The 27,771-nt window shown below is 36.1% G+C and overlaps 1 protein-coding gene across 1 annotated transcript; it reads right to left on the minus strand.

The window, feature by feature from the left end:
* Positions 1–27,625, minus strand: LOC135087983 (uncharacterized). The gene is made up of 6 exons (XM_063982857.1): positions 27,394–27,625; positions 26,831–26,940; positions 4,002–4,152; positions 3,385–3,576; positions 2,244–2,444; positions 1–235 (listed from the first exon to the last, which is right to left on the minus strand). Exons 1-6 carry the CDS (start codon positions 27,439–27,441, stop codon positions 179–181), a joined length of 759 nt encoding a protein of 252 aa, XP_063838927.1. The 5' UTR covers positions 27,442–27,625; the 3' UTR covers positions 1–178.
* Positions 27,626–27,771: the final 146 nt, after the last annotated feature.

A 27,771-nucleotide genomic window follows, 5' to 3' on the forward strand; every position in this document is an offset into this window, starting at 1 on the left:
TTTAAGTTTTGTGGACATTTATTTCTAATACAAAATCACAGTGTCGCTTACTTTCACTACGTTTAGAAACTTTACAATGTTTTTACGTATTATCTACTGGGGGCACACACATGGTAAAAAACAAACGAAAGTGACTGATTTAATGCTAACGATTATTTGCTTAAAATAATTAATTAAGCTACAAGCGTTTGCTCCCAATAATCTTGTCGGCCAAGGCGTATAACTCTTCCACGGTCTGCAAAAACAAAAGAATACTTACTGAGGACTAAAATAACCAAATTATTTGATCCTACCACAACATAGTTAACAAAAGAAGAGTCTTGTTTGGATATTCAAATTAAGAAATCAATCGCACACAAATTATTCCAGTCACGAACAACTAATTGACAATTTGTTTCGAGCACAACGATCACGGCACAACCCTTAACTTGGAATACGATTACGATATAATTATTTTGGAAATAAAGGCTATATTTCAGGTGTTTTATTCCAGCTCATATTCTGGAGCGTTTGACTTTCAGAGTAGTGCGTGTCCTACATTTTGTCCGTAACAGAATATCGACATAATATTAGGTAGCCTAGAAACAGTTGAAGATCCTAAAACATATTTCAGGCATCAGACAAGTCACCGCAAAACCATTGAACCAGTGAGATCTGGAAGTTTTGTGTTAATAATTTTCGTTTAGTTAGTCTAGAATCTGTACGAATGTACTCGACAAGTCAAAACATAATCACCTATTAGCCTGTGCAAGCAGTTAGTGCGATTAGAATCCAGTTGGTTGCCGGTTTTGTTCGGTTCTTCAAACAATATCACACATTAATCGGTACAGACACTTCTCATTAAACAATCAACACTCGTTTGGGACAAACCGATGTCCGGTTCAGTGACTTGAGTGTAAAAGTCATGATTATATTAATCAGACCATTTCTGAGAAGATTCAAGTACACGGATATTTCTTTTACTTCATGATTAGGTGTAGGTACGATAAATTGACAACATGGTAATAAAATGTGAGTAAATATTATGTTACACGTCATGCTCCAATTTATCTTTGCTGTGATACCTTGATCAACTGTTTTATCGCAAAAGTTATTAGTGGCACGAGTAGTTAAGTTAGTTATGGTTATGTTTAGACTTGTGAGAGTAACTTCCAAATATTATATTTCTATATTAAGGCTTAAAAAAATAATTGAGATCGATTTATGACGTTCTTTAAACAGTGTCTGGATTTAAGTCATCATTTTTTAGGGTGTTAGGTAAATGGGTATATGAGCCGACACTAGCCCATGTTAACATGAACATGGTCATATAAATGGTTTGGAGAAGTCAGAAAATTTATATCTTCATTTTAATTATTTTATTTTTCATACAAATCGGATTTTATAAAATTTATTTTGTATGAAAATTAAAAAAATTAAAATGATGATATCAAATTTCTGACTTCACCATACCATTTATATGCCCATGTTAACATGGGCTAGTGTCGGCTCATATACCCATTTACCTAACACCCTGTAGAGTCAAATCAAAATATTATTATTTATCTCGATTCCCAATGATAAATGAGTATTAAAACAGGGCAGAGTTTTGACAAATGACGATCGCAGGCAAGATTTTAAACTTTCGCATGATTTATAGAGTTGCGCATTTCAAAGGAAAATCTTTTGATATTTTTCGATTTGTCATAGTCATAACCTAATGATGTGCTCATGTAATGAAGTAAACGTGAACCGGTGGACACGAGTAGCCGTTATCATAGTCCAGAGAGCGTTCGATGTTTGGTAACCCGCGGGTTAAACACAGCTGAACCTATCTGGCTCCAGCCGGTTTGCCACGAGCCCTGCTCGGTGTATGTAAACAAACGCTAGGTACTTCCAGAGCGAGTGCATTCACTAGAATCGATATCGATAGACATTTAAGTGCAGCTGTGACATCCTGTACTATGATTAACTTTATCTAAATAGTACCCAAGTTCTGGCAATAAAGAAATAATTATTGTTTTGCTTAATTAATAATGCTAGCAAACTCAATAGTACCTAGTCGTAGAATAAAAGGAATTTTGTAAAATATAGACTACGGCATGTCAAGATAAACATCGAACAACTTATTTGGTTGTAATAGGGGCTATTTTGCAACTAAAATGCTGTTTTTACTTTTGAAGAGACATATTTTGCGAAACATGAAACATCTTTATGGCCGTATTATTTACTGCGGATCATATGAATGTCTTCTCATAACTCACCGTAAGGCTTTTAAGTGTTTTGACGTCATTAGTCTCGTACTTGAGCAGTGCGAACTGCTCGTCTGTAAATCGCACTCCCTTCTCTATGTCTATCTGTTTCTGTTCTTCAATCTCTTCATTGCATTTTGCTAGAAGCTGGTCAGGGGTCAACAGTTCTGCTTCTTCTTGGACCACCTCGATTTCGGTTTCTTCGTCCATAGACTGTAGGAAAGAAAAGCGCGTTAAAAATATACACTATCCATAACAAGAATGTTTTAAAGAAAGTTCCCGAACCATTTCGATACGTAAACGAATTTATCGAGTTACTTTTTTACAGCAATGCAAGTAATACTTTAACTGCCAGAACTTTAGGAAATTGTAACTATGAGGTGATGAGAACGCTATTATTAACTGCATAGTCGATAATTATGTTGCTATGCTACTAACGGTAACTAGTAAAACAAACACGTCATATTTGCTTTATATTGATAACCTTAAAATCCGAGTAGGTATGTCTTTCAAAAGTTTTTTTTATGTTACAATTATACAAATGTTGTTCAACAAGTCTAACCGCAACAGGTAGGTAAATATTTCAATTCTAGAATAGAGAGTTCAGCGAAACTTGCTTGAATAAATTATTTTTATGAAATTAACATTGAAAGTTAGTGCTTGTCCTACATAACAAAGCTTAGTTCAGAATAATTTAACTTGGCGAGTGACATTGCCAAGTAGAAGACAAAGAAAATAATAAAGAAGTTACTAAGTTTTGGCATTAAGTTTTAAAAACGAATCTGTTACTCCTTAGTACGGATAACAAAGACTGCGATTGTAGAGGTCATTCATCTTTCGGTAGGTACATTTAGAGTAACAGTTTATGATATGAAAAGAATAATAATAATAATAAAAATCTTTATCACATTTTGATAACCTAGTCATAACAAAGACAAGGCGCGTGGAGTGGAAGCCGCGTACCGGAAAACGCAGCGTGCGACGTTCACCCACAAGGTGGACCGACGACATCATAAAGGTAGCAGGAAGGCGCTGGACGCAGGCCGCTACCAACCGGGCAACATGGAAAGCATTGGGAGAGGCCTATGTTCAGCAGTGGACGTCGTATGACTGAGATATGATGATGATGATAATGAACAGAACAGAGACAAACCTGGTCAAATCGCTGGGACGCCTTCAGCTTTCTGTAGTAGGCATCGGCCCTCTTCTTTGAAGCTCTGGCGACTTCCCTGTTCACCATTCTCCAGAAGACGAAGACTGGGTGGTGGAACAGCTCGGGTGGACATTCCTTCAGGGGCGTCTTCCCGACTAGGATGAGCCTCTTCAATCTCTCCATCTCATCGAGCTGCCGAGAAAGAAAATAATAACTTGTTAGTGACAAAACAGACACTATACGTTTCATCAATTCTAGAAGGAGTATGACATTTTGTTTTGGCCTGAGCGGGCTCATCTTCTAATCAAGTCTGAACTTTTCATTATAATTCATGCTTGAAAGAGAAGACGAGGACGCTCAAGCTGTAACCGAGCTTATGTGAAGAATATGAGCATAATAATGTAAGTAAAGGTAAGTACCGTAATAAAGAACACTAGCCAAATATTGAAATTACATTTAGGGCCAATTTTCATCAGGTACGTTTTTCTAATGTTTCACATGGCGTCTTGGACGAATTCAAAACAAATAGTGAAGTTATTACAGAATTGAATAATATCACAAAAGTTGCTTTGTCTAGAGGAGCTGAACGCACAAAATTGAGTGATGGGAGTACTCACGACTCGACTGGAGATCCTCTTGTTGAGGTTCTCCTCGTTGACGGCACGGATCCTCTCCTCGAGCTCGGTCATGTAGGACTTGTCCGTCAGCTTGACGAGGTTGGAGCCCATGTGCTTCTCCAGTCGGGCCCGCACATGCGGATGCGCGAAGCTGTGGAATGGAAAGGAAAATGGGTGTCACGAAAATGAATCGCATTTTCTTTGTTTTTCCCCAAAACCATGATACTCCCAGAATCGTACTTTTTCAGGTGAATACTGTCCAAATTATAAAGTTTGTCGTCTACCAGACCAGTGATTTTTTTGTGCGACTAATAGGGAAGATACAAATAAATTCGTCAAACCTTTTCTAACATTGTACAACTGAAATCGACTATGACCTAGGTACCTCAATCTTTATGCATATTTCTTGTGAATATGGAAACCAAGGCAATTGTTTCAAGCTGTCAGTGGCTCGTGTGATCAACAAGGGTGCATTTTCATAACAGTTATTAATTGCCTCAAATCAAATACGTGTCTAAATGGCACTCTAACATTTTAGCTGCATTACGTGCTAATAAGGTGTTACTAACGCATCTTGCAGGTGCAATCAAGCTGTTACCAAGCAGCCAACTTACCCCCGACGCGGCGGAGTGCTGTTTGGGTTACTCGGTGCCGTTTTCGTATACCAAATGGCAAATCGACTCTGAAGTGGCGGAGCAAGAGCGGTCTAGCCGCGTCGCTGCCGTAAACTTTTAGCAGACTCTAGGTGGCTCGTGTCATAGTTGAGACCTTTATCGCGGCGTGCGATGGGCCTGGCACGGTATGGCACGACCCCCGCCGACACCACATGTACCAATTTACATGTAAAGTTCCATACACATGCGTCGGTGGGTCCACGCGTGTTTTTTGGCAGGGTGGAAATCGATTCGTTCAAATGCTTGTTCAATGTTCTCCAAAGGTCACACTTTGGTCATACTTTAATTATTGGTTTGGAATACTTTAACCCACCAAAAGTAGGGTAAATAAAACAATCTCTTAAATGAGACTCAGATACTTAGGCGTAGATAAGCATGAACAACTGGTAAATACAAAGTGTAAACGTTGTTTGTGTTTTGGACTAAGTAATCCAATTTGACATAATAACCTAATAAATCTATTATTTAATCCAGTTAGATTATACAATCTATGTTTTGGTTGATAAAAAGTCAATGGTAAAAACAATTATTTGTTCAATAATATTTAAAAAGTCATTCTTTACTTGGCCTTTAGGAAGGACTATTGATCAATGCATTCTTTTTTTAAGAAAAACTGCAAAAAGAGAGTAGGTAAAGTGTAGTACACTTTTGTATACGTAAGTTGTATAAACCCCTTTATATGCCGTGACTGTTGAAAACGTTTCTGAATGCCATACATGGCACAGGAATGACAATCTCAAAACTAACGCCCTTGCTGCATGAAGGTGCATTTTGTTTTGTCTACGTTTGCGAATAATGGGCCTTAATGTTGTTTTGATTGGGTGTTTTTATAGTTTGTTAATACAATCGTATGGTAGGGGAGAGGGGGGCAGCTTTGGACAGGGGCAGCTTAGAACAAATGAATTTAAAAATCACTGGTTTAGGCTACAATGGTATAAATCATAATTTATATTGCCAGCACTGATGCGCATAGCTGTCACATCTCATTTTTAATATTTAACTGTAGGTTAACCGGTAAAAGTGCTTTTTTGTTTTTGACTGCCAGTTTCGCACTTTTTTATTTTGGTTCTAAGGTTTTTGTGGACGTAGTTTTATAAAATAGTGAGTGATTTGTTTACTATATGGAAGTTTAAATAGTTTCAATCAAGATTTGATAAGAAATTGCAATATAAAAGTATGTTCCGTTATGAAATTTATGTTTTTTTCTGGAAATATACCCATGGGGCAGCTTTGAACGAAATGGTTGGGGCACCTTTGAACTTTATCAATTTTCTTTTTTCAGTGGTATTATGAAACTTTAAGTTTTCTAATACTTCGTAGAAGGTTCTTACATAAAAAATAAGCAGACTGCTTTACTGTAACAGATAAAATTTCAAGCTGGGTGAAGTCCGGGCAAAACCTAGTTTTAGTAGTTGATTGATATTTTTAAAATTATGCAGTTTTGTCTTTGATGTGTCATTAAACAGAAAGTTTATTAGTATGTAGTTAATTGATATATCTTATATTTACTTTTTTTTAATAATATCCCTAAGTTTTGTGTTACTTTGTACAGAGTGATTTAAAATAAAATAAACATGTTAAATTGATCCCAAATGACACTGATCATTAAGAATTTTATTTATTAATTATTTAAAAAATACATATTCATAAATATTCAGTTTTATTTCATTGAAAAAAATACTAATTCAAAACTGCCCCAGGCGTGTTCAAGGCTGCCCCGACTACGGGGCAGTTTTGAACATTTACAGGTCTGTGCAAAAATGTAAATATCTTAATAAGCGTTCATGAACAATTAAGAAGAACATCATTATTTTGTTGTGTGTTAACCATGACCTCTATCTAGGAAGAAAAAAATAATGAAATCAGTCAAATTTAGAAGATATTTAATAAACTATGAAAATTGTTCAAAGCTGCCCCCCTCTCCCCTAATAAATATACACCAGTCAGCACGCACCCATTATCGTGGTGGGTGAGGATTGAAACACGTAGGGCGCCGCCCGTAAAAGCCAAACTTTATTGGTGCAGTCATAAGAAACTATAGACAGAGACCGAATTGTGGTGGTTAACATTTAAACAGCAACAATCTGACTCATTTATGACTTTAAGTTAATGGAACACAAAACTTAATACATTATTGCTTAGAACCGCAGTGGTATAAACCTTGTCTGGTATGATACCTGTGATCGTAACTACTGTACCTAACCTATTGTTAAACCATTACGCATAATTTGAATAATATTGTACTATCTACTATGAAGTACTATGTATGTGCAAAGATATTCCAACGATGCCTAGTGCAGTAGCTTGACTTAAGTGGGTTGTTTGACATTCCAATTTATTATTTTATGTTTTTTTTTCCTATTATCTGTGTATTCGTCAAAACAGGAACTGCCACCGTTCAGCAGATATAGTAAATTGACATTAAATTTTATTGATAAATTGATACTATTAGTGACATCACACACATGCATTTGCTCTCATTTGATAAGGAATCGCAATACATAATAGGTCAGATTGTTGGACTAAACAAAACTTTCTACTATTACACTACCGTTTCATCCCGACATTATACTTAAATCATCGTTGAGAACAGAGTATCGTTATGGTAAAAGTCATTAAGTAAATAGGTACATATTAGGGCACAATAAGTAGTTATGCAGACCCCCGAAGCCAGTTAAAATGTAGAGAAAAGTATTGTTTCCCAACTTTTATTGCAACACCTAACGTTTTCTATCCAAAATCTATCTACCTATTTGAAATAGAATAATATTAGTTAGATGGACAAAGCAGGAAATAATAATGTTTATAAATTGTGTGTGTCTAGTAGCTTAAAAGCTCTGGCAAGAGTTGCTAAGCTACGAGCTTTTTAGCGTGTTTTGTTTCGGCACGCATCAACATTCGCTATACAGGATGTAAACTGATCGTACAATACATTTCCTGAAAAAAGTTTCCTGAATAAATTAACATGAAAGGGGAGACAGAAAACGAGTAGGTTATCTTTGAAGAAGAGCTTTTACACACCGTTTTAACTCACATCATCAATATTACTGAAGCACTTAAGCTATTACTAAACTTATTAGCTCGTGCTCTTGTTACGATTCAAGAAGGGGTACCTAAACAAAATTGTAGAAATAAACATATTGACTTAATAATATTCATCATCATCATCATTTCAGCCATAGGACGTCCACTGCTGAACACAGGCCTCCCTTAATAATATTACATTTCGGAAATAACAAGCGTATATTACATACATTTCACACATACATACAATTTATAGACCTTGGTACTACACTCGACAGCAAATAAATCGAACCACCCGCGACGCGAACTTTAAAGATTTTCTTTTGACACAATAATGGTGCCCCAACAATATTGGTGTTATTTGAAAGCCCAATAAATATCCTTAAAGAAAAACACATTTAATTTCTTAATAAATGATTAACATATACCATAAATGTGACTTGAAAAAAGACCTCACTTTGGGCTCACCTCTGGGATCAATTAGACCAAATTTTATGGTTATAAAACCAAATAATGATCACACGTGTCCTCTTTAACAGATGGATAGCGATTAATCCCAACTTAACAGTTTTATAGCCATAAAAGTTGGCTCAAGCGTAACTATCTATTTTTTGAAGAAGTGACTCTGGATCCTTCTAAAGAAACATTTTTGGGGTAAAAACCTTTCCTATAATGAAATGAAGTTTAGAACTAGGCTTTTGAATGGTACCAATATTGGTGTGAAGTGGGGATGCATACGTTTGAAAGTGCTTGTCGCGGGTGGTGCGATTTATTTGCTGTCGAGTGTATTACTTATTCTGTGGTATAGACCATGACCCAGCTCATAGTTTAATCGCTACTATACTTTATCTTTGTTTTATTATACAAAAATATCTGCTGCTGTATCATTGTTTTAATAAGCCCATAAAATGGGTTGTTTGCCGGTGACCTAACATTGACCCCGCGTGAAACATTTGCGTACTTGCATGATAGATACTTAGTATAAAAAAATGTAACAATTTTTGTAATAAAAAAATCTATGTTTTTTTGTCGATAATCAATTTGTAATGTAGTTTCACGCCCTTCTGGGGTTGAATTTTATCCAGGGCCACACTGTATTTTTAACCGATTTCAATAAAGAGGGAGGTTCTCAATTCGAGTGTATGTTTTTTCTGCCTGCATATTCTGATTTTTAAAATGAAGGGAATTATCATCTCCAGAATCATTTCGTAAACACTGCAGGAGTGCGACTCTCTATAACTTCATCATCATCATCATCTCAGCCACAGGACGTCCACCTCTTTAACTTAACAGAGACTAAACAAGGATTTGTCCTATACTCCCCACGTTCACTAAATGGGTGAGGGAGAACTGATGTTCGTATAGGTACCTACAAATGTTTCCCTGTTACAACGTACCTACAAGGGAAGAATCCATTATACTCTGCCTCGGTTTAATTCAGAAGAAACATAATATTTACTGTTGAAAGTTTTCACTTGCGCTTGCTTGAGTCTATGTAGGTCTAAACAACACAACTATAACGGGATGATTAATTAATGTGGATGCTGGAGGTAATGACGTCACTTGTGCTGGGGAATCACACTTACCTATATTTTGTTCACGTTATCTGCAATGAATTCTTCGAATAGTATAGAAAGGCAGTTCTTTACCTACAAACTAATTATGTGCAGTTTAATATACCTACATACTTACTTACATGGAACTGAGTTTACGTTTCATTTCGGTTCCATCTGGTAAGAGATGAAATCTAAGATGGAGCAGAATTAATATTGGATGCCATTTGTAACATAATAAGTAAAACATTATTCTTCTTTGCGTTCTTTTTCGATCACTCGATTGAGCAACCAAAGATATCACTCATTACCTATCTGTAACTGAATTTCAATCACTCTTGTTGAAAAAAATCATTTTTTAAATATTTTTTTATGTGAAAAAATAACATATTTTTCAATTATATTATTCCAATGGGTTATCACTATCTGTGACTATCAGCTATACCTACTTTTGCAATGAGACGAAAAATTAAGATTTACCACATTTTTCTGGAATATTTCATTTGTACAGTAGTCGTCAGCACATCAGACTATTATTTTTGTTGCAAAATCACATCTATGTACAGCTACATATGGTATGAGGTGACAGTGTTAAGTGTGTTACCTATCGTACCTATACCTACGGTTATATCATTACATTGAAACTATTTTTGGTTTCGGGTCAAGATAGTTTAATAAATAATTTTGTTAAGGTTATCAAACTTGCTGGTGGGCGAAAAAATATTTCTGATGAAAGAGATGGTCCATATTTTGACGAATATAGACTTTATTGCAAAGAATTATCATTACATAACGTAATGATAACTTGAAGCAAGGCTAGACTTATACAGCGCTAACCGACACAATGCCAAATCGATAATACTAGAATTTTCAAGTTTTTTCTTATCATTTCCGATTTTTATCATTATGTAATTATTGTAATTTAAACAGCCCATGATAAGTAGGTATGCAACGACGCTCTAAAACTAATCTCAAACATAGGTTATCAGATTTTTGGTTTAGTTTCATTATTTGGGATTAATTTCCAGACAATATTTTGGTTAATACTGGGACGTGTAAGTGCTTTTTAAAAGCCTATTTGCAAAAGTTAATGACTTTTATGAGTTTTAATCTTGCTTATTATATGGAATATTGCTCTTAGACTACGAGCTATAATACACTCGACATCAAATAAATCGCACCTCCCGCGACAAGCACTTTCAAACGTATGCATCCCGACTTCCCACCAATATTGGCATCACTTAAAAGCCTAGTTCTAAGCTTCGTTTCATTAAAGGAAAGGTTTTTACCCCAAAAAAGTGTCTTTAGAAGGATCCAGAGTCACTTCTTCAAAAAATAGGTAGTTACGCTAGAGCCAACTTTTATGGCTATAAAACTGTTAATTTGGGATTAATCGCTATCCATCTGTTAAAGAGGACACGTGAGATCATTATTTGTTTTCATAACCATAAAAATTGGTCTAATTGATCCCAGAGGTGAGCCCCAAGTGAGGTCTTTTTTCAAGTCACATTTATGGTTTATGTTAAACGTTTATTAAGAAATTAAATGTGTTGTTCTTTAAGTTTATTTATTGGGCTTTCAAATAACACCAAAATTGTTGGGGCACCATGATTGTGTCAGAAGAAAATCTTTAAAGTTCACGTCGCGGAAGGTGCGGTTTATTTGATGTTGAGTATATTTATCCAAATTGGAATAGGTCTTTCAACTGTAGCATTTGCTACTAAACATTACGAGTGATATTTTGTAGCCCTCTGGCGTGCAATTGCATCTGCTGTGTGTTAAATCCAGCTTGTATTTTACGTAATAAAACCGTTAACATGAAAGCTCTAGATATCAAAGATATTGCTGTAACAGGCCGGCTGCGCACGCGACGCGTAAACAATGGACGTATAGTTCGCGCCAATTGAAACTAACAAATAGAAAATATTGTCTGTGTATACTTACTAACATTGTTGCTGTACATTGTTATAGTAGCTGAAGACGGAAATACTGGTCAGAATTAAAAAAAAAAGTGTTGGGTAGTCCATTTACGATATAACATAACGCTACGTATGGCCAATAGGAGCGGAGCATGAATGAAAATTGGCGCTAAAGCGGGAAAAAATATTCAAACCATTTTCACGTGTATGAAGTCACGGACCCAGCTAGTAGTAGGATGATTAAATTCGCCTCTACCAGAAATGTAGACGTCTCAAAACCGAAAATCTTACTTTGCAAGCAAAGATTGGTTACTCAAATTACAATAAGACACATAGAAAGCTCGATGTCAACGTTATTCGGTTTATTTGTTACAAAATTACAGTTTTTATTGATGAGGACTATAGTTTACACGATAAGTGTTTATTCAAGATCCGAATTGCGTGTGACGAAACACTTTACTGCCAGATGCGTCAGTGTATAACTCGAATAGATTTGATTATAATCAAAGGCGAATAAGTACCTTCAACATACTTTAATTCCAGTGAACGTGTAGCTGAATCATATTGGTAATAGGTACCAGTGTTCGCTTATCTTGAAATACCTAGTATGAGTAAAATAGTCGAAGCGATGAACTCATCTTTCTCGATGTGTTTTAATTATTACCTATATTGCTTAGGTGAGGTTCTACTGATAGGAAGTAGGCATAGGTTTATTTTTTGTCTCGCACTGTTATGAATTTTCATCATGTCCTTTTGACTTCTACGAATAATGACTTTTCTTTAATAAACGAAATGTGGTAAAGGTTGAAAATCTACTTCGCAAGTCACAAAATCTTTTTTTCCTGTAAGCTCATATACCTATGTACTCAAGCAATGGCGAACAGATACTTCGAGCGATGTAAAAAACGTTAAACATATCAGCGATAAAACTAAGTGCTTCTATTTTTTACAGCTACTAAAACTCTTTAAAATACTAGTCTAGTTTTCAACAATGATTATCATTGAATGATATAATTCCTCTGCCTACATTCCTGCACGAACATTTCGATTCTAAAAGCACTAGTAAAACTTTCATGCGACCTGATAAAAAGCCTAAACTATGCCAATGGTATGCCATACTGAAAACGTTAAGCCTTAGCATTGTTTTGTTGCCGCATTCACGAAATATATCGTATGCACATTTATCACTCGTAATAATGTGTCTTTTCTTCAGGCACTACTCGAGTGGAATGGTTGGGCAAAGAAAGATTTATTTGTTTATCGTACGCGCCTCTGAAACCGTGATATTACCGAAACACGAGTATAAAACATTGAAGTAATATATTATAACTCAATGGTATAAAATAGAGAATTATGTAGGTACGTAATTATGTGCAGCTTTCTATTGTTTAATTTTTAGATATGATACAAAAATAAAGTTACGTAGATTATCTAAAAAATACTTTAAAAATTTTGTAGACGCCTCTATGAAAGAGCTGAACTTTCTCTATTTCCGTACAGTAGTGCAACGTAATGTTTCAGATGTTTAGACTGAAAAACAAGAGTTGTTCACGTTCATGCACAGGAATGACGTCGCCCTGATGACTATTCACCTACGAAAGCCTCAGATCGGACGTCAGTAGTGCAAACAATAAAACAATTATAGCAACATACGAGTAAATGGTTTGTGTAACTCGTTGGCGGGAGCTGTAAAATTGGGTCTCGAAATTCGACCAGAAATAAATTTAAGAGTCTCTAGTAGTCTATTAATAGGTATAAGTTCGTCATATTCCGAGAGGTGCCGTCATTTCGGAGAGCGCTCGACAGTGGCGCTCGCGCATCGACAGCGCAATAAAGCGGAGTAGCCTTGATACTAGAATACAGATGATTTTCATCTATCGTCGGCTCTTTGAAAAAGTTTACGTTAGTGAGCATTACAATGCTTAACTAAATCATAAATATGTTCAATTCATTGCTGCTATATCGCCAGAAATGATTATCAACAAAGATTTATTAGCAGTAAACATTCAAAATTCATATTTTATTACCAGTTTTTTTCAAAAAGCTGAATAAATAACTGTGTTTTGTAAGAATAGAGCATCTTAAGGCTTGGTATTTCTGCTAAAGTAGGTATTTCGCGCTGTCAAAATCTGCGCGCGCAATTCTTCGCCGAAGACAGCGCGCCAAAGAGCTCCCGCCACAATTTCCAGCTACACAGTATAGAAATACGCAGTTGGTTAGGTTAGGTTGACTTCCTTTCATTCAAGCGTCACACCAGGCCTGTTCATCTCCGCGAGTTTACATCGAAAACAAAACACGCACGATGGCCCACCTACAGGATACTATTCGACAAGGCCTCACATACGAGCGAACATTGACTCACGCACGCGTATTCTTGTGTAGGTATGATGGAAGAAAATAAAGGAAATGGTGTACTAAATACTGTGCAATATTTAACTGCCTAAATAATAATAAAAACACAGAATGTACTTTTTTAACTTGCCTCAAGACACTGAGAGGTAAATAAGTAGTTAATATTATTCATGATAATTCATGCTAAATCATGTATTTCCTCCGCCATTTTCCGCAGGTTGGCACCTCACGTCACATCATTTTGCCGAAGTCAGCCCTATAGCTTCGGCGCAGTGCCGATCACTGACGTTTGTCAACAAAATGGTGCTTGACTCTTAAGACAGGCTAAATTACACCATATTGTTAATGACATTGAGCATACATTTATTTAAATACCTTCGCGAAGTAAAACTTCTGTACGTAGTACTTATTATTATTCTGTGGTCACACTCACAACACTTTCTAATAAAAATCATATCCAAGTGATACAAATTAAAACACCTTTCAGACTTTTTGGGAATATATTCTAGAATCGAATAAATATAAAATATAACTGCAGAAGTAAACACGGTTCAAAGTGGCCGTGGCGTCGCCTGACCTTCTGGAAGTTCTGCGCCGGCTTAAAGAATTTCAAGATTACGTTACCCGACCTATCGATAGGCCCTTGGGAGCTTGAGCGATTGGAAAAGCATTTTATGATAAGTTGCTCTTAGTAGCGATTATTTAGAGCTTGGATAATAAATTATAGTTGTTGCAATTCACGAAGCTTTGCATGTGGTTAATAACATTAATCAGTACACGCATCAATTTTGTTCAGTCTCTTTGTTTCGTTCGTTCGTTCGTTTCAGCCAAATGACGTCCACTGCTGTCCACGTCTCTTTGTTTATTAACAAATAAAAATATCATACTAAAATTGCAGAAACATATTTGTTTGTATTGGTCTGGGTGTTTTCTTTCTATAATATGTATGACGTATGTACGGGGTTCTGTATCGAAAATTGCTATGAGCATCACACGCGGTTACCTGCGTAGCTCTGTGCACTCATGGGAGTTTAAGCAGAGGTCCCTAGAGTTTGACTTTGAGCTTTGTTTATAGTCATTACGAAGCAGACTGATGGGAAACTGCACTGTCTTAAATTCGAAAGGGTAATTTGACGGTGTTAGGGGAATTCTAGGAATAAATACAGAGTCTCCTCATTGAGATTGAGACATTTCAATTTGAGATTTCACTTGACATTGAACACAATCTGACATGGAGTTTTCAAATACTTGTAAAAATAAAAAGTAATTAAATAAAAGGCACCAAGTAGTATTGATATCAACTTAGAAGAAAATGACTGCCAAAATTACTTTCTACCCGTTCCACACGTCTTTCATGAGGATTACTAATGTTTGGCCAAAAAACGTTTCCCAAATTATCACATCGCAAACAACGTTTCGCAAATTTTCATTTGGCAAATTCTCATTTGGCAAAACAACTTATTGCAAACTTTTAATTCGCAAATGTCGTTTTTGGCATATTATTATTGTTTAGCAAATTATTGTTTGGCAAAGTATGTTTTGCCAAATGTTTCATTTGGCAAAAATATTTCACGATAAACTATTTACAAAACAATTTGATTGGTGCATAGAATGGAATACAAATTAGCTTGTGGTTATTATTTTGTTTAGTGGGTAGTTAATATAAAAATTTTTCTAAATAAAATTTCATATTTCATTCTTTTTATCGAAATTTCCAAATGATTCATTAACAATAGAGATGATTCTAGCGCTCGGCGGCCGCTGCCGCGGCACGCTTCGCTCGCCTTCGCGCATTAAGGGTCACTGTTCTAACCTAACCTAACCTACTATTTTCTACAATACCTACTTTTTGCAACCATACTATTTTCTGCAATCTCTCTGTTTTACATAAAATTATTGTGAAAACCATGACCATGTGCCTTATGCTTTGATTTGTGGGTAACGGTGGGTACTCGTAAGTATGTGAAGTGTCAATTTGACCAAGCAAATTATTTGGGATATAATATTTGGCAAAATAAAACATTTGCTATATAAACATTTGCCAAGTAAAATTTGGCCAAATGTTAATTTGACCAAATGAATTAGTTGCGAAAAGTACAGTTGCTAAAAGTTTATTTGGGAAATGAAACTTTGGCGATAAGTTGTTTGCGAAGTGAAATTTGGCGAAAAGTAATTTGGCCAAACGGAAGGATACCCTTTCATGAATTATATTAAGGAATTGTTAAGCTAAATTTCAAATACATTGAACCAAGGAATCACTTTGTCCCATACAAACTTTGCCCCCTTTTTTCACCCCCTTCATTTCATGACCCCATTTCGGAAAATCTTTTCTTATGAGATGCCTACGTCATACAAAGAATACACCTTCCAACTTTCAGGTCTCTACGATATCCGTCAGTCATTTAGGACAAAGCATTTTTATTACTTGTCCAATACTCTATCGTTCCAGGTATGTCATTGACAGGAGGGCGCTACTATCTTAATGGGTTATTTATTAGTCCCAACTTTATGCCACTTGACATTTCAGAATCGTTTGACTTTAGATACCTAAGCGATTTGATATTCGGAGTCTTTTAATGAAATCAAGTTCTGAAATAACTTGAGGTGTTGTACCCGATCAAGCTTTTCATTGCAGGACAGTTAAATAGTTTTATTATTAGTTTCTTCTCTAAGTCTTAATTTGTCAGAGTAGGTAAAGGCTCCATGAGAGCAAAATTTAGCTTTATAATAGTTTTTAATTTTTTTCTTGAAATATTTGACACCTTGTAATCTCTCGTTAATATAGGTCCACACAAATAAAGAATGTTTGACTTCGGCTTTTCGCCCGCCGCTTCGCCCGCGTGGAATTTTTCGGTTTTTATATAACCTATTACACTCAGATATAATGTGGCTTTCTACACAGACTCGTCTTTCAGTGACGTGCAGCTGCCCTTATATTTGACCCACTGACCTAATTTTTTATTATTTATTTGTGTCAGTGTGCTCTTCTAAATAGTGTAAGACGATTGTATGTAGGTACTTTTAAAATGTAATTTTAACTCATTGGTTTTGTCTCATATTTGAGGAATGTACTATGTATCATAAGTAGAGTCTTAGTTTAAAAGGATGCCAATGATTTAAATTTCAATAGGTAGACAAAATTCATAATTCTTAATTATCAAAAATTTTAGCTTTCTCCAGTAACACTGATATTATTATACTGTGACTCATCAAAGTCATCATTGTCAAAAATATTGACAAATCGCGAACTGTCACGGCCAAAAAACTGACACGCGTCCGTCCTCCGTAAGCGCCACCGCGCGACTGATTGAGATTGTCCAAGCCGTCATGGGCGATTTTTTACACATTTTTTAACATAGTAACTAAATAAGACACAATATAAAAATTTCATCCGTTAAAAGCCCTCAAGTTATTTCTGAACTTTAGTTTAGTAAAAGATTCAGAATCTCAAATCGCTTATTTTAAAAATAAAACCATAAATAGAAAACGAATAGAGGTAACTTTGGGAATTTATTCTATCGAGTCAACTTCATCAAATCGTGCTTCCATCCGTTAATAGCCCTAGAAAATATCCTCAACTATGCCCAAAAAAAATCTTAGCCTTTAATTTTACTGTTTAGTACCTTAAAAATGAAAAATGAAAACCTCATTTTCGCCATTTTCTCTGCTACCCGGCCTTAAGAACAATGACGTTACAAAAGCTCGATTGGGTATTTCAGTTTCTAAAGTTCATTTGTATTGTGTCATGAATGATACCTGTATGTTTCATGCATGCATTTTATGTCCAGAAACACGACTTGCAGTTCGGTATACGATCGTTTTGCATGCAAGTGAAATGAAACCATTCGGTGGTGGTGATAAAAGACAATTGCACGGCAAAAGTCTTTGAACCGTTGTGTTACAGTTCAAATGTTAAACATAACATTTACATACGGTTATTTAACCTGACCTGTTGGGTTTCGTCATGATGATGTTGAATAAATTTGTTATTATATCATTTTTATCTGAATATTGTTTAATATAGGTGAGCGACACCAAAAAATCTAGAACTTTGTCATCTTTCAAAGTATCATGGCAGTAAAAAGTGTATATTTGGAATATTTTTATAATTTTACATATTTTAAAATTTAATCTTATATTGTGTGGGTACAATTTATTGGTGTTATTCGCAGTCCCATCTGGGATTAGATTACCCAATGATAGCACTAGTTATATTCTTCAATGGATGTTTTTTTGCAAAGCGCTATTACCCAGTCTTATCATAAGTTCTACTTCTCTACTTTGCCATTAAAAAGTTAATCTTCAACCTTTGAGTGTATTAAGAGTGTGTTTCGTGTTTGGGACGAATTCATATATCTCCAGAGGTCGTAGACCTCACGCGTGTACTTAAGAAAAGTAGAGTAATAGTACAGACGATATTAAGTTGCCGTGCGGCGATATCAAGAGCAAACCACACTAGTTACATAGGTACCTATAGCTGTTAAACTTTATTGAATATCGTTCGAATGCTGATTGAGACGCGCTTTGAAATACGGGCCTAATATTGTAAGCAACTCTTTCAATTTGGTTCGAAACAGACAATAACCACCATGAGTTGTTAAAATGATGTTTCAGCTATAAAGTGCTTAATTCTTTATTATCTTTGTGGTTAAATCTTTATTGAAATATTCATAGCTTTTTTGTAAATCTACCACAATACATTTATGTATTATCTTTGAAAGAAAAAGCAATCTATGCGTGATTTTAATTATTTTTCTTTCTACTTATTAACCAAGCCCAGAACTTCTTTTTCTATTATCTATACTTATGTGGACATTTATTGAATTTCTGCTAGTCTAGTCAAATCTAAACCAGATGGCGTGGTTAGATAACTGGTTTTCTTGTTGCATAAATGATGAGAACAATGATTAAGTAAACAATTACATTTGACATTGAAATACATTTAAGATAAAGGAAAAAACAACAACACCCTGAAAGGTTTCTAAGTGAAGCATGTTGAAACGCTGTCACGCGTTTCGTAAGCTACATTAGTTGAGAATCAGTTATCAGGAGTGATAACGTGTTAATGTTCTCGCGAAAATATTTATTTGTAGCCGAAATCTCGCACACAAGAATGACGTAAATTAACTTGCCGAATATCTTTCAGTGATAACAATAAGCACTTTGAACTGCAATGAAAGCTGTAAACAAAAAGTAAATTCGTAAAGTACAGGAAAGCATGCATGAGACGCGTGATGATGTGACATGCTAAAATAATTGGTTGTTTTCGTAAAAACTGTCTCTACGTTACGGCTGAATATTTTAATTAGGAAAATTCGGTGTGTTTGTGCGATTTCGTCGTAATTAATGATATAGGTAATGTACCTAAGAAGGTATGATAGAGTCACACAGCTTACAAATGACACAAAGTTGAACATAATATCTCATGAAGATGTTGTCTTATCTGTAAACACAATATGTTTGCTATTTGGTAAAAATTATGACCAACGTGGTCAATATTTTATAACATCTCACTAAAACATTTTCAGCGTTTGATTTTTAAAAATCGCGCTCATAAATAGCGCTGACTGCTAAATAAATTCTGCACCGTAAAACTTTATTTCACTCAGCTAATGCATTTTTAAGAAGAGGATGTTCGGTTTGGCCGACATTTTCCCGATGCCAGTGCGCTAATGAAATTCTGTCACGGGCGGAGATGACTCATATCGTGAGCAATGTTCACTGAGCAACTCCCAAATAAACTTGATTGAACGCCTCACGATTACTTTCGCAATCGGGCGACAACATTCCTTTTAACTTTCATGAGTTTGAGTCGGAAAAGTTAAGATGAAAAATGTTCTTTAGAAAGTAACGGCAAATAAAATGCGTATATCTATAACAAGCCGTAAGTGCACATACAGATGCTGCAAATGGACCGGCACCTGATCGTCGACGCTCTCCGGGCCGGGACCTCAACATCGTTTGGGTATTCGTCGGCATCGCCGGCGGATTTGCGGCGGCCGCGGTCTGCGAGCAGCTCGATGGTGGTCCAGAAGGAGCCTTCAGAGGCGCTGGAGGGTGTGCGGAGCATGCTGCACTCCTGGTGGCCCGCGGTGCAAGTGGCCTGGTCGCCCGCGGTGCAAGTGGCTCGGCGCGCGGCGGAAGGTGCAATGACTGCCGCCGCCATGTCCTCGCACCGCCTCACCCCCGACTCACACCTCGTGTGAGCACGCGATCATTAATCTGCCCCGACACCATTCACGGATAATTTCTTTCGCATTCAGTGAATCACATCCAAGTGCCGACACTTGGAAAGCTCGATTAGCTCTTTTAATTGAACTTAACTGCTCCGAAAGCAATTTGCCGAACCATTATTCTGTCGATATCGGACTTGATTGAGGTGGGTAATGGATCCCGAAGCGATGAGTTTTGTGCGCCGTGCCGCACGCACGGTGTGTGTCTTCTGTAGGCTCGTCAACAAATATGCACCAATTAGAGGTGCACCGGCGGGGTCGGGCGCTCACCTGTCGCGGTGACCCGGATGGCGCCAACGTCGCCGGTCGCGACCGGGTCAGCCGGATACTTTTGCCAGGACGGCCTTCGCAACTACCTAAGTAATTACGTTGAAATTGTAACTTACAAACTATTTCAGCTTCCTTTTTGTCTAGAGACCTTCATTAAACTGGGTCATGATAACAAATGCTTATTTGTGACTTGGTGTATGTGGCACATCCAATATTTGTTTTGATTCGTGTGATAGGTTCAAGTAATAGCACTATAAAAAGACGTTTGGCTTCTGGGTAATGTAATGTCTGTCATTTCATACGTCCAGAATAAAGACGTTACGTCCGGAATGAGCGGTGGTCACGAAAGTGCGCACGTGCTTAGTACGAGTTGTTTACATTTCAAGATTCCGGACTGACAAAAACAATTGATAAAAGATTGTATCAGTGTTATGACGTCACAAAGGTTATCATCATGGTGACGGATACCATGTTGAGGAATTTTATTGGTAACTAGCTGCTTTCTTTGTGACTCCGTTCGCGTTAAATTTTAAGGATGAGTTGCACCGGCTAAAGTTAGGTGGTACAGTAACTTTAAACGATAATTTATGGTTAAACAAACTTACCTTAAGTGAAGTTTGACCGTAATTATACGAGTCGCTGCATCCGAAGAGATTTTCATATTTACCAGGTAGTCCACTTCTCATTGTACTAGGCATCGAACATTTTAGAGCATACAATACAAAAAAGTACTTGTTATGACTCGATATCCGGCGGTAGTGGGGCACGCTTACGTCACACCCCTCCAACCGTCGAGTCGTCATTCATTTCAGAGTATGATTTCGCTAAAGTTAAGTAAGGGTAAGTTAAGTGTAAACTTAGGGGTAGGGCGGGAATGAAAATCTCTTCGGATGCAGCGACTCGTATAATTACGGTCAAACTTCACTTAAGGTAAGTTTGTTTAACCATAAATTATACTTCGTCGCTGCATCCTCGAGATTTTCATATTTACCAGGTAGATGTTTAGAGAGCTTTAGTGAAATCAAAACTATGATAAATACGTTATTTAAATAAATAAGACCTTTATAAAGAATATTTATACATAATAGGTATTATCGTTAAGTAAAGTATTATCAAAATGCGAAGCAGAAGGTCTTGCTTCAAAATTTAAGAATATAATTCAAGGTAGGTAATTTTCTAGATTAGCCTGCTGCTTTTCTTTTAATCGATTCTATGATAACTTTTCAACGATTAGTTGTTGCATGACGGACACTTTGTGCGGAATATAATTTTAGGTTATATCAATATAACTCTCACGTAATGAAAAAATATTCAAATATGTTTAATCTATCCTAGAGGTTCTTGCATTGTGGTAAAATTTCTTCGTAGTTTGAGATTAGTTTTTTAGTATTAGTAAGGATACGAATATAACTTGTTATTTCTGTAAACTTGTAAGAAATAATTGTATTTGCTGGAATAATAACTCTGATATTGAAAACAATACTTTAAAGTGCAACTGAGATCGCCCGGGTGCTAAAGTATTAGTAAAATCACCGGTAAATATAATAGGCCAGGTGTCCCATTCTTCTGCGAGTTAATATTTTTACTACTTCTTTTTATGTAATAAATACTTAATAGTATTCTGATGGTAATTTTCTGCTTCAAATAAAATGTAGCTGTTGTTTGAAATTTTGCCTTCGCTTTTAAGTTTACACAATAACTGTTTTCTGGGGTCAGATTTTGTATATTAATGCTATGATAATTGAATTTATATCTAGTTTAAGATTTTTATTTCCCCAAGAATTAAAACAATTCACTAACGTGAGAGAAGCACAATGTTTAGTAACACTAGCTTTGGATTGGAAACATAATAACCAAACTGAGAACGATAACTTTATATTAACAGAATATAAAATTAAAGATTAACTAAATAAGTGGGTACTTCGCAAAAATTTGCGCGCAATCCGTGAGTATCGCCAGTCAGCGTGCTCAGTCCGACAGAACGTCGGCACACAAAAGAGGTGGCTTATTCTCTAACTACGTTCAGGTAATGAAACGTTTTATTAAACGTTTTTGCAGATAAGTGTGTGTGTATATAAGATAGGATAACATTTATTTATTTATATTTTTGCACATAAAACTGTACAGTGGCGGACTTAATGCCAAGTGGCATTCTCTGCCAGTCAACCACAGGTCTAGTAGAGAGACTAAGGCGGTGCAATAAACATGAAAAATAAAATATATAGACTTTGATATATTACCACTTTTCCTTTGTATATTTACTGAGTTTATCTATCAGTAGCACAAATTGAATTATTTATTTACTTTTAAACGCGGTCTTAATAAAAAAAATAGTTAAAATAAGCAATATTAATACATCATTTCAAGACCGATTTCATGTATCGTATACATATAAGTATACGCTTAGAGCAGAGAGCGTTATCTAAAATTGTACTTTGATGTCATTTTTCTGAAATTAACACTTCATTGCATGCAGAGTTTACCTCTAATTGACTGTGTACGTTATAGATGTTATACTTAGTGTTTTAATAGAGCTTATGCTCTTACTTACTTACACTTACACAAGAACGTATGTCCTTGGTAAACCAATAGAATAAATAAATTAATTTATTTATTACTTTACTTTTACTAAGTAAGTAAATAGTACTTCAAAAAATAATATATTTCCTTGTTTTGTCTTATTGTTTGTCAAACCAATTGTGTTGTGTGAGACCCACAAAAAATAACACTCAAATCTTTTATTTCAGTAAGCTTGAAGATGTTACAGAGGTAACCTTACGGTAGCAGAAATATTCATACATCGCACAGCTGTCTGTAGCCGATTAACTGTTTCTTAATTATGATGTTATAGGTAAATATTTCAATTAAATAAATAATATTTGTATTTATTGCTTATCATTTTTTGCGATAGAAAGAAACCACAACCGAGAGCCGACACACCAAGTCACGAGATAATGTACTAACATGAAGTTGGGGCCATTTCCCACACTACATATTTAGAAATAAATATTCGATTCGTCATTCCTATAGAATGATAGTTTATTAGGTAATGTTTGGATTCGTTATGTCGATAATATTTATGGAAATTTACCAGTTTTTTGTTAACTTTGCTAAAAGTAAAAAGATGATGATGATAGGTATATTAAGTAATGGGTATCTTAAGTAGGTATCTTGCTTGTGGGATAAGACTCTTTACATAAAGTCATTAATTTGGGCGACTGAACTAAATTCTTTACTCGAGTAAAAGATATGAACGTAAATGGTTTACGATTATCGTAGAATTACTCTTCTCAGTTAAACTGGATTTGATATACATCTATATATATAAAAATGAAACCCGTTTTCCGTTGTCACGACATAACATGAAAACGGCTTGACCGATTTGGATGATTTTTTTTTTTGTAGTTTTCTAATACTCTGTACAAGGTTTTTACGGAAAAAAATATAAAGAAAATCTCTACGCTAAGGCGGTACGAAGTTCGCCGGGTCAGCTAGTATCAAATATTTATGTATAATATGTATAACTATGTATTGAAAAAACATTGCAGTTCTTAGGTAGACCAAAGTGAAAATGTTTATAAGTTGTTGGCATAATTAAGCTTCTGTTTTGTAACTATGGAATGAAGCTGGTATACTGGTTTAAATTAAACCTTATCACGAGACCAGAATAAAGCGTAGAAAGCGGAAATAATTCGCTGTTGTTTGTTTTGGACGAAATTGCTGTAGCAATCGCTGGTCGTCGCTGCTGTTCATAAGGATGACCGAAACTGAAACTGCTGATATGTTTTGGCACTCAAAACCTAAAGGTAGGATTACTGCTATTAAATATCTGATATATAATCTTAATAATTTTGGTGTTTATCATGCCACCGTTCAATAAAGCTGCTGCTCAAAAAATTGCGACAGTTGCACTACTACTGTAGGGTGTTGGTGATGTTTGCGCACGCGCATACATACAGTAACCGGATGGTGTTGAGGAAAAGAAATGCGTGAACCGGTTACCCCACACAGAGGCAAATATTCGAAAATAATATTTGAACATTTAAATAACGTTTTCTTGATTTAGATTAAAGTCCTTATTCCTATTGTAATTTTAATTTAATTTATGGACTTGTATAAAAGTTTTATTAAATAAATACATTTTATCATTTTGTGTATTTTTTCTTTTTTATTACTATTTCTGCGCTTCCTCGAGCAGTTACCTTGAGGGATAAGCCCCCCGTTTTAATTTATTTGCGTAAGAGACACGTGACAACATGTGCAAGTATTTTTAGTCAACTTCTGGATTGACTCGTCCCTCAGTCAATTAGCCAAGATTCGCCCAAGCGTTCAGAATATTATCTCATCTCCAAATTGGAGTGCGTACACCTCAGTTTTACTTTTTAGGCTGACCTAAGCCTTCCAAAATATTATTGGCTAACGGGATAACTTTTCCGTGTCTGAAGTTAAAACTATTTACCTATGTAACCTCTATATCCGGTTTTGCTGGTTTAACAGACTGATATTTCCTCCTGTGTTGAATCATCCGATTCTTTTGATATTTCATCACTACTCTAGGTAATAGTTATATGACCTCAATCGCATCGAGGTTCTTCATAACGATTATGGTATTTCGGTAGTAATCGCATTACTACTCAAGGAAATACATAATATAAGGTCTCGCTGATGGTTTACAGGTTGATTATTCGAAATCATTGTTTTAGTACAATTGAATATAGTTTCTTATTTTATTTAAATAGTTTAAACAAAAAATCTGATAGGTAGGTCCTGTATGTAAATACACCAGCCAAGTAAATTTAGTTACGTTCAATAGCAATTATGATAGCAATGGACGCACTCACCTTACGACACCGTTTTTCGGACGGGGCGACATAGGTCGCGAAGGGCAGTTGCAGAGCAGCTGAACCACGGCGGGGTCCCACCTGGGCGCACGGGAAGACGACGGGGCGGCGGGGCCAGTGGTCACGGCAGGCGCGCCGTGCGGAGGCACGCAGCGAGTTTTTGTTCTTGTGAACTGTATGTCGGTAGTAATCGCATCACTACTCTAAGAAACTCGTATTTGACCTCAATCGCATCGAGGTTCTTTATTAAGATTTTGGTATTTCGGTAGTAATCGCATCACTACTCTAAGAGATTCGTATTTGACCTCAATCGCATCGAGGTTCTTTATTACGATTTTGGTATTTCGGTAGTAATCGCATCACTACTCTTAGGAAATACATAGATTACCTTAATAGCATTAAGGTAAGATTCCATGAACACGGTATGAACTTCATCACAGCACAACTCACATCACAGCACAACTCAGTGTTAAATTAGGATCCAATATAATTATTACGTACCTATGTACGAGCACAGAAATTGAACATAGTCGAAAACATTTTGCCATTCCTTTTACAGTTGGGTAAAAACAAAATAATTGTTTTAAATATTCCCCAAACTCATCTGCCTCTCGGTCGGTACACTCTTGCCAGAGTGGTCGTAGTCATCATTGTGATTCACGATGAGTGATGTTTTTTGCAATACGGCGCGATTCCTCGCAGACTGCAGCTTGGCAGGCACTTTCGTTGGCGGAGCACTTACTTGCGGCCTTGATCCGGTCTCTTTTATGGTCATTTCACATTTAAACACACACGAAGCACACACTTTTTCCAATTTAATTTAATTTAATTTTTGCGGCACGAACGAGAAATTTCGATGTTACGATGCCCGCACTATCGAAGCGAATGACGACTCGACGGTTGGAGGGGTGTGACGTAAGCGTGCCCCACTACCGCCGGATATCGAGTCATAACAAGTACTTTTTTGTATTGTATGCTCTAAAATGTTCGATGCCTAGTACAATGAGAAGTGGACTACCTGGTAAATATGAAAATCTCGAGGATGCAGCGACGAAGTATAACTGGTGTTTTTTGTGTGACAGATTTTGACGTTTGTTACAGTTAAAGTAAGATGGTGCAACCCACCCAAAGTGATTGTTGGTTACTAATTTATAGACCTTGGCGGTTGTGTGACTGAACTGTAGGTACGTAACTGAATAAAATATGTAGCTTGTAAACAATCGATACTTTTATCCTATGCTTTCCTTTTAATGGTAAATAACAGTTAATGTTCTCACTCTGAGTAGGTCAAAGTTTTCCCATTAAGCCCTCGTGGAGAAAATTGGGTTCGTAAAACTCTGTAGTTGTAGACTTAATGGTGTTTTTAGTTAAATGATACGATTTAAGTGCCTGTAAAACGTTCGTTGCGTGCTCTATCACATACATGTCTAATGTTGGATGTTTACTCGTTCTTTATCGTAATATGGCAAGGTGATATTTTTTTTGTTGTCAAGTAACATCACGTGTTTTTAGATGACGTGTTATTTAAATAATTAAATACCAATTATTTATTTAGCTTAGCGACAAAACATGGATGAAGTTTAACAATATTTTTTTGAAATTGTAAACAGTACTGGTAGGCTGGTAGGGCAAAAAAGAATGAGACATGTATAGGCTCCTTAAGAGCATTTGACGATTTGCAAGTATCTACTAATTTAATTAGTCTAAAAAAAAAGAGAATTTTGATTTTTGATTTTGGCTATTTTTAATTAATATACATACCTCCACAAAATTACAGCTCCCTAATGCACACAGTTTTCAAGCAAAACCTCGGACAGACAGACAGACAGACATATCGAAACTATAAGGGTTCCTTGTCAGTACTACGGAACCCTAAAAAGGTGTGATTACTTGCTCAGTGAGCAATCTTTTTGTGGAAGGCCGAAGCTTCAGACAAAGTTTCATGAATATGAAGCAAGCTTACGCATATTGTATGATCTTGGCCTGCCACCAGCGCGGCAGGTTGGGCAGCTGGAACCGCTTCATCTTCTTGCGCCCCATCTCACCTTCGCCCGTCTCATCCTCGCCTTCCACCTTCAAACATCGACAGCTTATAAGACTACACATTTTCGTTGGAAATTGGATCCTATTAAAACTGTATAAGGCGCCACATTGTCTAGCTTGATGTGCTTCTGTAGTGAGACTAATGAGGCTATAAGTTTTTTGTGATTCGTTACATTTATTATTTGTCTACCTTAAATAAATTAAAATATGGGTGCAACAGGTCAAATGCCTGCGGAAGCTGCTGGTTCCTCACGCTTGCTAATGTAGAGTTCACGTGTAGTTTGAGTGGGTATACTTCTGCAGAGCTTATGAAGGGGCATGCTAGGGATCTGTGGTACCGAAGACCTGTGTTTCAGGTGTGATAAACAAATTGAGAACACTGTCTCGAATATTGGTATGGACAGCAATGGAGAGAGCAGCATAGAGCAGAATCTTTGGGATAATCATTGGTGGTAATAATGTGGTTAATAAATGAAATCTTACGTTAAGTTTGACTCTTTTGTCCTTATCATCTTGCTTGTTGTCACCCATTTTTGCAACTAAAAAGCTGTGGCTTTCACTGAATCACTAGAAATTTGGAGACTATGGCTCAGTACGGTCAATTTTATACCATGTGCTGTCCGATTAAGCGGTTCTTACTAAAATTTTGATACCCAAATGTTAAGTTATGCTAACTCTGAAATTTTGTGGCCATGAATGTCAGCTGTCAACAGTGGCGTTAGCCATAGAGAAAAGAGTCAATTTCAAACTAGAGTTTGTTGCCGTGAGGTCGTTATAACTAAGTTTAATTTATGATTTATTTTGACTATTTTATAAAATGTAGGTATACAAAAGGTATAATTATGTGATTATTAGTAAATA

The sequence above is a fragment of the Ostrinia nubilalis genome, chromosome 3, assembly GCF_963855985.1.
Source record: "Ostrinia nubilalis chromosome 3, ilOstNubi1.1, whole genome shotgun sequence".
NCBI lineage: Eukaryota > Metazoa > Arthropoda > Insecta > Lepidoptera > Crambidae > Ostrinia > Ostrinia nubilalis.

Bases quoted from the DNA above. Each gene is read 5' to 3' on its own strand.
- LOC135087983 (XM_063982857.1), bottom strand. From the start codon at position 27,441: ATGGGTGACAACAAGCAAGATGATAAGGACAAAAGAGTCAAACTTAAC. The intron at 26,941-27,393 runs GTAAGATTTCAT...CGATGTTTGAAG, and splicing joins ACAAAAGAGTCAAACTTAAC to GTGGAAGGCGAGGATGAGAC. The intron at 4,153-26,830 runs GTAAGCTTGCTT...TCCATTCCACAG, and splicing joins GCCAAGATCATACAATATGC to CTTCGCGCATCCGCATGTGC.